Raw genomic sequence first — 13,178 nt, 5'->3', positions numbered from 1 at the left:
TATGTGGAAGAAAGCTAAGGACTATTCATGATTAGACTTTGACTATGAAAAGTGTTTGATTTTTGTATTTACATATATTCATTAATTGCCAAGAAGCGAAAGGCAACCCCACATGGAATACCGAATATACAGAATATTCTGTTTCCCCCTTTTGAAATTGGTATAGAATAGACACTCCAATTTGTTCATTTAAGATCCATGACCAAATAATCTCTTTTTCCCACATAAATATTATTTTTCATGAGCAGAGCACTTATACCACACTTATACCTACTAAACCAGGGTTTTATGTGAAAATGATTTCAGAGGGCATTGGAAACCCCAGGTTTCTTTTCGATCCTCCAATGTCTTTAGAAAGCAATTCCTAAGCCACCATTTCCATCACCCTTTTAATCTCCGTAAATTGTTCATAAGAGCTGCATCAAGGCAGTCTGCCATCAATTATGTCCACAATGGCAGCTCAATCATATATGCACTACACCGATTATTCTAAAGAAATATTACATTTAAGAGAATTAACTATAGAAAAAAATCACTGCACATACCGGACAACTTACAGAAAAATAAAATGTCATATGTGAAAGTTTTATTCAGATCTTTCAGAATATTTTATAACGGCATAAACACAATGTGTTGTGCTATGCACAACATTCAGCCTTAACATACTCTTCACAGTTCAAGATTTATTTATGCCATTAAAAAGTGAACTTTAAATGATTATAAGCTCAATTTTAAATTTCCTTTCTTTATACTGTGTAATTTTTAAAAATCTTTCAGCCATTGAAGTTTGCCATTTATTCTTATGGTTAAGTTAGGGGTTTTTTAAATTATTATTTTGTAACGTTTATTCATTTTTGAGAGAAAGAGAGAGACAGAGCTTGAGTGGGGGAGGGGCAGAGGGGGAGACAGACTGTGAAGCAGGGTCCAGGCTCTGAGCTGTCAGCACAGAGCCCGACACAGGGCTCCAACTCGTGAATTGTGAGATGACCTGAGCAGAAGTTGGACACTCAACCAACTGAGCCACCCAGGTGCCCCAAGTTAGTTTTGTTTTTTAAACTTTTTTTTTTTTGATATATATGCTTTTTATTTTGGAAGAGATTTTGAGTAATCTATTTCTTCTATTAGATAATTATATATTATACCATATATCAGTAAGTTGCTTTCATTCAAACTGGTACTGATTTTCTCAAGCAATTCTTATTTGGCATTTTTCACTGAATTCCAACAGTTTGTAGCTTGTAGCACTTTTGTAAAACTTCTATTATTTCTAGTTCTGTTTGAAACCAGTCTGAATGACCTTTGCAATCTTACCTGTTGTCATTCCCTGTGTGGTAAATCAAACTACATTTTAAATTTAGTGCTGTACTTCATTTTCCAGAACTTAACAAATACTAGGTTTACTGAAGAGTCAGATTCCATTATTCGTTTACATCACAAACTTTATCACTCAGTTCTCTTTATGGCATTCAATGTTTGGATAAAGTAGATTAATGAAATTATTTATATATATTTTAAAAGCAAATTACTGAACCAATAATTAAGTTGTTTAAAATCTACCCAAATTCATATTGATTTATGAAGCAAACACTAGCCTAGAATGCAGATACATACAACTATCTGTCAAATAGCTCATCATTAGCAGGACACAGGACAAAATTGGGCAGATTATTCTCAAACTATATTACTGTCATAGTTACTTTTTCTAAAAAGTATTTTGTAAAACTCTATTAACAAATGCAACAAATAAACCCTTTATTAAAATATCAAAAATTGGAATTTCTCCTTCAAGTGATGGCAACAAATAACCTAATTACCTGACTTAAGCGTAAAGACTGATATCTTCCTTTATAATTACAATTCAACTTATAAATGTAAGGTGACATACACCTTTAATGAGATTTGCTGTAAGAGATTTTACATTAATTTCACTGAGTTCCTTAGATATGGAAGAACTGAGAGCATATGAGAGAAAAGTTATAAAAGTGCATATTTTTAAAAAAGATATATATATTCACTAATGAGATGTGTAGAGATAGGGTTAAATCTTTATAATGACTAGCTCCTCCTAGAAAATAATAAATAGAAATGTGGTTTTGCCTAAAATTCAAAGGATTCTTTTTTCCTATAAAAAAAAGCTATTTAATGACATTCCAAAACATGTGAAAATATGTCAAAATAATGGAAATGCTATTATATTCCAAAAGGTCTTAAACATTCTATGTAAGCAAGATACATTCTAAGTAAGCTTGCTTTTCAGAAATAAAAAATATATTTCAATATTGCCATTGTTTCCCTGATCTAGTATTTTATTACTTACTCTAAAATATTTTTTTAAACACACAAGAATTCAAATTTCTAGCTCAAGCTCAAAATCCTAGGGTAAGAGAGTTATGACATTCTAGTCAATTTTCATGTGTTTACATCCCTGGGTAGCCTAATGTTATTCTCTGTTACTATAAAACCTTGTTGTACATCTTGACCCTAGGAAGGGAGGCTTCTAGTTTTTGCTTTTTAGGAATCATTTAACCAGACCTCCTTATTATGATTATTTCAACAGCAATATCTTTAACACCTACTGTTCATTCTCATATTGTATTAATAATCATCTTAATTTAAAATATATTCATTGGTCAGAAAACTATCTTCAATCTAAAATATCTGAATCTCTGGGCGCCTGGGTGGCTCAGTCGGTTAAGCTTCCGACTTCAGCTCAGGTCACGATCTTGCGGTCCGTGAGTTTGAGCCCCGCATCGGGCTCTGGGCTGATGGCTCAGAGCCTGGAGCCTGTTTCCGATTCTGTGTCTCCCTCTCTCTCTGCCCCTCCCCCGTTCATGCTCTGTCTCTCTCTGTCTCAAAAATAAATAAACGTTAAAAAATTTTTGAAAAAAATATCTGAATCTCAAAGAGTAACTCAATGTATTTTTAATTGCAGAGTTTGCATTTGGTGAAGCAAATATGAAAGGGTGACTGTAGGGATGAGGTGAGGGGTGTCAAGTTCTCAAATTTCTTCCTCTTGTTCTCCCAGAGAGAGGTTACCATTTCTCCTCAGCCCTAGTGTCGAGCTCCCAAGCTGCATTTCTGTGTACTGTGGAGAGATGGGCTGAGGATTCGGAGAGGGAAGCATGGCAGGCAGGCACACAGGTACTGCAAAATCCTACCTCTGTGGTACCCCGTTGGGAAAGGGGGAGAGAAGCAACAAAGTTGCATAAATCCAAGTATAAAGTTATCATAAAAGATTGAAAATAATTGAAATGAACATTTAAAACAAAAGATTTTTATGATTAAAAAGAAATGAGGACCAAATTTCAGAAATTGATGAAATCAGCACTTTTCAAGATTTTATTTTTAAGTAATCTCTACACCCACTGTGGGGCTCTAACTTACAACCCTGAGATCAAGAGTCCTATGCTTCACCGACTGAGCCAGTCAGGTACCTCAGAAAAAAATTTTAAAATAATTTTTAAAAACTTTTATGTTTTATCTGTTTTGTTTCCTCTTTATAACCTCAAATTTTGCTACAAAGTACTATCTTGACATGTTTCTTTATTCCTTCCCAACTGCAAGGATGGCATTTTAAAGTTACCTCCACAAAATAGCCATTCTATTAACCAAATTATTTCACAATTATTTTAAACTAATCACAAATGCAAGTGTCTCATTTCTAAAAGTCACTTATCTTCTTGAATGTCAAGCAAAAGTTACATTTTCAAACACAGTCTGTCTTTATAAGGAAATTTGGGACACATTAGAAATCTACTTGCTAGACAGAAAAGCAACAACCTAGAAAAAACACATTTCCCTTTAAGTACTGGCTGGATATATCAGACGGTTTCTCAACAGGCCCCTTTCTCTGAGCTTCTATATGACAAGAGCAAATCCCAAATTTGGAAAAGGCTTCTACTTCAGATTTTTTTTCCCCAAATATCTTTGGCCTAAGGGTAATGGCCCTAAGGGTAATGGACACATCAGAGATTTTCAACAAATGCCACATTTTTGTCAAGAAGCCAAGAGATCTTAAACTTTTTGTCCAGAAAATTTTCTATCTCTGCCACAACTCATTTATCAAGTTGCCAGTGTTAAATGGGATTTGTAAAATTACAAAAACCTAAACTATGAAAAAGACAAGGTACCAAACCATACAGAACATGCTACCTCTAGTGTGTAAAATGGTCGTATGCTTCAAATTGTACAGACTACCCCAGGAGAAACAGGTAACAATGCATCTGAAAAAAGAAAGTGAGAGAGAGGCTAGAGCAGAGGAATGGGAGGGCCCTCTCTTTTCACTGTATTCCCTTTGGTGGTATTTGCTTCCCACCCCCCACCCCCCGCCGCTGCCCTGTGTGCCAGCATTGTTTTTAAGGAATGAAAAATCCCCCCCAAAAAAGAATTCCTTAAAAATACATTTCCTGTGAAATCCAATTTAGTCAATAGTATTTAAGAATCTACCGAGTATAAATTTCCATACATAACTTAGGCAGACAATAATTGGATGAAGTGAATTTGATGAAAAGCTTTAATGGAGTATCAGTTGGACTGTTTTAATCTGTGTCTGTATATGAATGTACATATACATCCTCCAGACTACATCTACTTTCAGAATCATCTGCATATATCCAAATAGTGTTTCCAGCATAAAAGTACATAATTTCTAAAATGAGACACAAATAATTGAGAAAGAGAAATGTTAAAGATTATGGCTTTTTTTTACCCCACAACTACTGACTTCTAGTGAAGGAGTAATATTCAGGGCATCAAGTTCCCCAGCAGCCAGAAAGTAACTCTCAGCAGAGAGCCTCCAGACAGGACAAAGTGTTTTTTTTTTTTGTTTAAAAACAGGAGGCTTCTATATGTAAATGAACCCGTAGTAGGAACAAATACAGTTGAAAAACAAAATAAGCAACAACTAGATGTGAACTGCTATCCTGTGGTTCTATAACAAACTACACAAAGTGAAGTATACAGCGTGAACAAAGAGTAAATAATAATTATCTGGAAAAAAATCTTATTAAACACTTTTTCAAGTAGGTAACTAATCAACATGAACATTATGACACTAGGTTTCATTTCTGAGACATGTTTGAACTTGAAAAATAAAATATAATGGTTCACAACAGACTTTTTAAATCCACAGATGCCCTAACACAAATATTTTTACTTACCTCGTTGTCGCTGAGAAAAGTTTGAAATGAAAGACTTTCTATTTTTTATTTAAGCGAATACAAGTAAACAATACTATTTGAATTAAACCAGAATTTAAAAGCCAAACTGCAGTTTTCAGGATTCCAGCAATCACAAGTACATATGTAAATGCTTCTTTGTGTGTCACTAATTTAAAAAAATGAATAGGCAATTCCAGTGCAGGTGAGGATGAAGACCTAGCCCAAGTGTTTCATGTTCAGGAAAGACCTGTAAAAGTCTGTGAAAGTAACATTATGTTAAATTGTAGCAATACTGATCTTGCCAAGTCAATTAACTGACAACTGCAAACAATTCATGTAACTTCGCCTTTCCTTCTTTTAGTATTTTAAAATACTACTCTACACACTTGCCTGGTTGACACTTTGTCCTCATAGATGACCATACTGATCCCTCCGCATACCCCTTAGCCCCACAGAGGGCAGATTCTTTGCAAAACTCACTGAAATGAACAAAACAAAGATTAAAACAATAAGAGCAAAGCTATGGAAGACATTCCAACCAAAGGGCTGAAGCCAAACAGGAAAAGGAATAGGTAGCACTGTTCTTGCCTTCAAGACATGTACCCTTAGGTTAAACTGGAATCATTTTCACACATCTTTTTCTTCTTCTTAAACAATAAAATCTGGCTTAAGAAAGCATTCTCCTTGTTTTCCTTTCTCTTGCCCCACCAGTATCCAGGAAAACTTAAAAACTGTATCTTCATCTCCCCATTTTCATTTTTTTTTTAACTGCAAGGTTATTTTCAAAATTTAGACAATATGCTTTACACACTTCTTTTGTCTTATTCTTTGCCATGTTCAGCATTTGGTGGAGAGAACTTAGACTAAGTTCTTTGCTCTGCAGGTAAATTTGCAAATTAAAGACTGACAAAGTTGTTTTTTTTCTTAAATCAGTTTATCTATGGTTTCATATTTTTCAAAAGAAACTATCATTTTTACCTGGTTTCTGTATCCACTTCATATTCCTTGAAGAGGTTATGTATTTTCTGACAACAAAAAGACCCCTTTCAAACAACTAGAAATATTTAGGTTTTCAAGGTGTTTTTTTTTTTTTCCTTTGATCATGGTAGTGATAGGAGAATAAACCCTAAGTTGGATATTTACTTGACAGCCAGAGAGGGAAGGCGGGAGAGGAGAAGGAAGAAAGCAGCAGCAACAGCAAAGGGAAAGAAAACTGTGATGAACTTTACATGTGCAAATTGAAGACGAAATAGCCCAAGAAATAAATATGTACTCTTCCTCTTATCCAACCTCCATCCCCACAGATAAAAACAGAATACTTACAAGTTAGCATCTGTGTATTTGTGGGTGTCTCTGTGTGCATGTTTTCTCTCTTCTTTGGATTTGGCTACTTGGAGCTAATTTAGAAGTGTCTGTTTGGTTACCCGCAAAATGACGCTTAAGGGTCTAAAGATGCATAAATTAGAAGCCTTACAAAGGCAGAGGGTGGTCATTGTACCTCATCTCTTTATGCGCTCTTATGGTGGGACCCAAGAGCCTTTTTTTTTTTTTTTTTTTTTTAACACTTTAGATGATGGCGCGAATGAGAGGCTGGTCACCGGGGAGGACCAAGAGAGCCCTGCACACCCCCCTCCAACTCAGCACCACATCGCCGCTGTCCAAATATACCGGACTTTGCTACAAAGTCCCTTTTGGAAAACTGCGGTCTGGATGGAAAGAAGCGCCGAGTCCTCGACGTCAAGCCTGGACGCCGACCTCAGAGTTTTCTATTTCTGGTGCTCGAGGGCTGGGGTAACTGCCGGGGTTCCAGGCGGGAAGGATGGAGGAAGCAAAGGGGGGTGATGTTCTCAAGAAACACCCAACTGCCCCCTTTACCTTTTTTGCCTCCATTACAGGGGGTGGAGGGTAGAGAAAAAGATGTCAATGACCATTGTTTGCTCGTTTGGGATGTTGCTCCGCCCCCCGAGTCTGTCGTAAACCTGGCGGCGGACTAAAATAAACCCCAGATCCCGCGGCTCGGGGGTTCGCCGCGCCGCCGACTCCTCGTCACAGGCGCTACCGCCGCAGCCGGGGTGGCGGCGACGAGCGGCCGCCGCGTCCCGCCCGCGCCCGCCCCGGGCACCCCTACCTGGCCGTCCGCCGAGCCATGTCGTTGAGCCCCAAGCACACGACGCCCTTCTCCGTGTCCGACATCCTGAGCCCCATCGAGGAGACCTACAAGAAGTTCGGCAGCGCCATGGACGGCGCGCCGCCCGGCCTGGGGGCGCCCCTGGGGGCCGCGGCCGCCGCCGCCTACCGCGCGCCGCCGCTCGGCCCCTCCTCGCAGGCGGCGGCGGTGGCGGGCATGCAGCCGCCGCACGCCATGGCGGGCCACAACGCGGCGGCGGCGGCGGCGGCGGCGGCGGCCGCGGCCGCGGCGGCCGCCACCTACCACATGCCGCCGGGCGTCTCGCAGTTCCCGCACGGCGCCATGGGCGGCTACTGCAACGGCGGCCTGGGCAACGTGGGCGAGCTGCCCACCTACACCGACGGCATGCGGGGCGGCGCGGCCGCCGCGGCCACCGGCTGGTACGGCGCCAACCCGGACCCGCGCTACTCGTCAAGTGAGCGGGGCGGGCAGCGCGGGGACTGAGGGCAGGCGGACGGCGCGGGCTTTGCCTGTCACCGCCCAGGTCGCGCGCGCGTGGCTGGGGGTGCTGGGCTCCCGGCCGGGGGCGCGCGGGGCGGGGGGTCCGGGGACCCGGCGCGGGGCCCTGGGCCGCCGGGCGCGCGGAGGGTGCTGGGACCCAGCCGGGGGCGCGCGGGCCGGGGGTGGGGGGGGTGTCGTGGGACCCGGCGGGGGGCGGGGGGCACTGGGCCCCTGGGCGCGCGGAGGGTGCCGGGACCCACCCGGGGTCCCACGGGCGTCGCGGCCGGCGCGGTGTGAAGAGCGCGGGGCGGCGGCGGGAGCGGGCTCCCCGCGGGCCTGGCGCTCACAGGGCTTCCCCTCGGGCCCCTCCCCAGTCTCCAGGTTCATGGGGCCATCCGCGGGCGTGAACGTGGCCGGCATGGGGTCGCTGACGGGCATCGCGGACGCAGCCAAGACCTTGGCGCCGTTGCACGCGGCGGCGGCGGCGCCGCGAAGGAAGCGCCGCGTGCTCTTCTCGCAAGCGCAGGTCTACGAGCTGGAGCGGCGCTTCAAGCAGCAGAAGTACCTGTCGGCGCCCGAGCGCGAGCACCTGGCCAGCATGATCCACCTGACGCCCACGCAGGTCAAGATCTGGTTCCAGAACCACCGCTACAAGATGAAGCGGCAGGCCAAGGACAAGGCGGCGCAGCAGCTGCAGCAGGAGGGCGGCCTGGGGCCGCCACCGCCGCCGCCACCGTCCCCGCGCCGCGTGGCGGTGCCCGTGCTGGTCAAGGACGGCAAGCCGTGCCAGAACGGTGCCGGCACTCCGACACCCGGCCAGGCCGGACCGCAGCCGCCGGCCCCGACGCCGGCGCCCGAGCTCGAAGAGCTGTCGCCCAGCCCGCCAGCGCTGCACGGCCCGGGAGGCGGTCTGGCGGCCCTGGACGCGGCGGCAGGGGACTACGGCGGCGGCGTGCTCGGCGCCAACCTGCTCTATGGCAGGACGTGGTGACCGCGCGGGCGCCCCGGGTTGGGGTCCTGCCTGCGGCGCGGAGGGTGTGCAAGGAACTTCGAGAACGGATGGGGAAAACACCGAAGCGGACCCTTGTGTACGCGACTATCAAAAGCTAACGAATAGGTCATGGAGAGGGGCACGCTCTGGACCTCTCCGCTGGGGGTTGGGGGACCGCGACGGCCCTGGAATTGAATAATACCACGCCAGAAGACTGAAGTGGTGATTTCTTCTTTCCAGAAGTTCCTAAATTATTCGGAAGCTGGCTGTGTCTACATCCACCACGTTCCTAACCAAAGCTCTCAGAGTTTTAAAAGTAGGAAACGTTGTTGGTGTTTGTAGCTCTAAAAACCAACCCAGCTTTAACAATGAATGCTTTTTTGGAGTGGAACTTGAGAGATTAATTTTCAAAGGCCTCCCCCTTAAGTGCAATTTCATTAATGTTTGATTGAAAGTAAATTGTAGCTCAAGGTGGATCATGCACATAGCAACATTATTGCAGGGGAATCATTGCCATTTAGGTAATACAGAAATGAAATAAAAATCAAAACATTGCTTATATGCATTGATAACAGCTTTTTAAATTTAATGCTGATTTTAGAATGTTTTAATCGTTATTTGGCGAATTAGTGTTTCTATATTACCCTGAAAGAGGGTATTTCCTTCCGTAAGATTGCAGCTCATTATAAGAAGGAAGGGTTGCAAACTACTTTTTATGTGAAATCTGGTCTCACAGATCAACTGATAAAATAAATGCACGCTATCCTTTCATAGACAAATTATTTTCTTTAAATTATTTGCTTGTCTGAATTTGAATACCTTACCAGAATACTAGAACAAGCAAGCAAATTTGCTAAAATTCACATCAATTAATCTATATTTCAAAGCATGTCAAGGAGAATAAAGTGATTTATTGAATTGTAACCAGAATGTAAAGAATAAGAAATATTTACAATCTTCCCACATCTCGAACCTAATAGGGGTTGCACACCGATCTTGTTGGTGTTTTGTTGTACAAATAATGTATTTACTCTTTAATATGCCAATTTATATTTCCTATGTTTCAAATGGATATTTAAATATAACTTAAAAGAATCCGAAGTATTTTTTTTGTAAAAGTCAAGTGGTCATTTCTTTTTCACTAAGTTGTACAGGTTTTATTTTGGTTTGGCTTTTTTTTTTTTTTTTTTTTTGCACTTTTTGGCATCACATGACAGTGCAGCTCAGTTTACTCACAATTTAAATAACTGGTATTGGAGTAAAAACACCAAAAGCAAGCTGAAGGACTTTAGTTTATATAAAATGAATGAAAATTATAACATGGATAAAGCATGATTTATAAATGATAAACAAATGGTTGCCAAAGACCCTAAAACTCCTATACATTTGAAGTTTTAGAATTAGTTTGAGGCTGAAACATTTCATTTCACTTCATTGTTCAGGTGTTTTTTCTGAATGTGCAAAGTGAATCCTATGGAAGGTGTTTTAGAAATTAAACATGCACTTTCTTTAAACTGTATTTTACATAATAAGTAATAGTAATCATAAAACTCCAGTCCCTTTGACAGAGGGGAAAAAGCAACCACTGAAGAAACAAGGGGATCAGCCTTTATCAAAAGTCTGTGAATGCATTTTTGGAAAAGAACTAATTTTTTGAAAACATTTTACATAAATAATTTGAGCAGAAAATAATACTATGAAAATGGTGCAGTCACACCTACAGAAAATTCTCCCAATTTGGGCTTTTGCATATTAATTGAATTAACTTTTAAAGTGTTTGCCAAGCTAACATAACTATTTTTGATGTGCCAAGTTTTGAAATGTTTGTTTATATTGATTTGGTTTCCTCACAGTAGTACCAGATTTTTGAAATTTTACTTCCAGAAAACATGTTCCAAATGTCCACAAAATTTGCAATATGTATATATATTTTACAGCCCAATACTTAACAATAATAGCTTATGGACTAAAGGCTCCAAGAAACAAAGAAAATAAGTCTTCATGGACAGTTTTTTCCCTTGATATAATTTATTTCTAGAGCAAAGAGTCTCTTAGACTAAGTCAACTCTGAATCGAAAAGAAAAAACAGCCTTCTTTATACAGTATTTTCTGAAAGTGTATTTGCTGTAGGCGTATCTTTTTCCTTTCAGCATTGCTCTCAATAGTAAGGGAACCACTGCCAGAACTAACTGCTGCAGATGGCTTGACGTTCTACACCCAGAAATGCACTGAGTTTATGTGTGCACATCCTGAAATTAGGATAGGGTTTGGTTCTTGAAACATTAAGATAGAAAATGTTTTTGCTAAAGAATTCCACATTCTGATTAACGCAAAGCAAGAGCTTTTTTTCCTTCTTTTGCAATTAGTGCTTTGCAGATCTTTTATAACAACACAAATGGCCAGACTAGGTGAAACTCATTAACTGAAGAGGAGGATAAGTGTCTTCACAACCAAAAGGGAGGGCCCGCGCAGGGTCTGAGTGGAACAAAGCCCCCTTAAAGTTTAGCAGAGGCCACAGCAAAACTTGGTTCCAGAAACGCTAACTGCAGATGTGGTATTTTTAAAAAAAATGTTTTGGGGTTGTACAACAAATTTATCTTTTCCAGTTGACGCACGGAAACAAAAACTCAGAATCAAAGTTTCAGAAAGGAACAGCAGGGATTGCAGGTACTTTTTTTGTAATCTGTGTCGGGATGCAAATTGAACCACTGGGTGTGTGACAGTGCAGTGTTAAAGGACACAGGAAGGGTGTTTTTTATATGGAACTCGTGGAGGGTGTAACCCAGTTGTCTTCTATTTAAGGCTTTGCTCAGAATTAAAACCTAATGGTCAGAACAAGTAGTCAATCAGACTTTTATCAACACAGATGTTGTGTTCAAACTCCATCCTGCTATCAGTTGTTTACTTTCAATTTAAAGCAAATCAGAGAATCCTGTTCACTAAGTGCAAGCACCTTCCAAAGAGGTGCTTTGTTAGCTGCATTGAATACTGATTTAGAAAGACTTTTGGAATAAATTTGTGAACCACAATCACATAAAGACCCACGGACTGCATTGTTAGATATCAGTTTGTGCATAAAATAATGCATTATGTAGTGGCAAGACAAATTTCATTTGTTCAAAGCATAAATGATGTTGCCCAACTGTTTAATGTAACACTAACGTGTGAGGACAAACCCCTGTATGTTAACTATTTCAGTCCAGTTTTTTTAAAATGCTGCTACTTCCCATGTCCAAACCCAATGAGACAGAGAGTTAGGAAACATTTTATTAAAAAAAATTTTTTTTGGAATAGCCTTTTACTGCTAGTGAAACTGGTGAACATCTGGAGAAGATTCAGAGAAAATGGCAGATGGGAATTGCATTCACATCCCTTCAGGAATTCCCTCTCCCTAGTAAGTATTGAGATAATTTTGTAATTTCAAGATTACTTTTATTATTTTAAAGTGGGGACTAGTGGAAGCTTCTGGGAGAGTTTTTTTGGTTTCACTGTTTTTGCTTTATATATTTATCTGCAATTGGATAAAATGTGTACCCAAAACTGAATGAAAGACTATTTTTTAAAATCCCTTGTAACCTCTATTTCAGTCATTGTTTAAGTGACTTCTAATAAAGGTTTAACCACTAATACTGCCTAACTCTAAGTTGTGCAAACTTAGAGTTATTTTGCAGTAGTGAATAGCTCTATTCCCATTTCAAATACAAAAATCATACCATGTTCTCTTTTGGCCCTCATTCCATAAATACGAAATTTGAAACAACACAAGCAGTTAACGTTACTCTGCGTGGAGGAAAAATCCATCGAGAACGGGCGGTTGTCATTTTATTGTTGGTTGACTTTCTTCCTGGTCAGTAATAGGACAGTCGATCGCCAGGGACAGTGTGGCGGGATCTCAGCTCCATGATCCTCTGGGGCGGTCGGGAAGAGGTACCGGACTAGCCGGACGGAACCAGCCAGCTTTCTGCCGTCCGGAATGGGGAGTGTTGACTCATCAGACAACGTCTAAATTTTAGATTTCTAAGTTTAGCTCACTTCGGTTATGTTCAGACTTAGAACTTAAAACTGCAGCCTTGGAAGAAGATTTCCATCATCTCTTCACGGGTCCGGTATTTGCATTCGTGCACTGAGCTGAGACGGCGAAACGAGCTGGTTGGGGAAGCTTCGGCGCCGCCTCCAGGAACCGAGGGCGGCTGCTGCTGCTGCTGCTGCTGCAATGATCCGCTTTGGGCCAGGCGGGGGCCGCGACACACAGGCCACCCTGCGGGTCGGGGGTCTGAACTTTCCCGTGCCCGCCCTGCTTGAAACGGCGGCTTGCGGGGGAGGGGAGGCGGGCCGGAGAGTGGCGAGACTGGGGACTCCGGCGGGCGGGGCCGCGAGGGCCGAGAGGAGCGGGTGGGCG

At 42.1% G+C, this 13,178-nt stretch overlaps 1 protein-coding gene across 1 annotated transcript; it reads left to right on the top strand.

The window, feature by feature from the left end:
* Window positions 1–7,293: 7,293 nt before the first annotated feature.
* On the top strand, window positions 7,294–8,779 carry NKX2-4 (NK2 homeobox 4). Its single transcript, XM_047067829.1, has 2 exons — window positions 7,294–7,762; window positions 8,163–8,779. The coding sequence occupies exons 1-2, from the start codon at window positions 7,306–7,308 to the stop codon at window positions 8,777–8,779; spliced, it is 1,074 nt and encodes a 357-aa protein (XP_046923785.1). The 5' UTR covers window positions 7,294–7,305.
* Window positions 8,780–13,178: the final 4,399 nt, after the last annotated feature.

The sequence above is a fragment of the Lynx rufus genome, unplaced genomic scaffold (genome assembly GCF_022079265.1).
Source record: "Lynx rufus isolate CCGP_SWC_20201006 ecotype Redwood Valley unplaced genomic scaffold, mLynRuf1.p SCAF_8, whole genome shotgun sequence".
In the NCBI taxonomy this organism is placed as follows: domain Eukaryota; kingdom Metazoa; phylum Chordata; class Mammalia; order Carnivora; family Felidae; genus Lynx; species Lynx rufus.
Note: the sequence above shows the minus strand (reverse complement) of the source record. Positions and strands in the feature narration are given on the sequence as shown.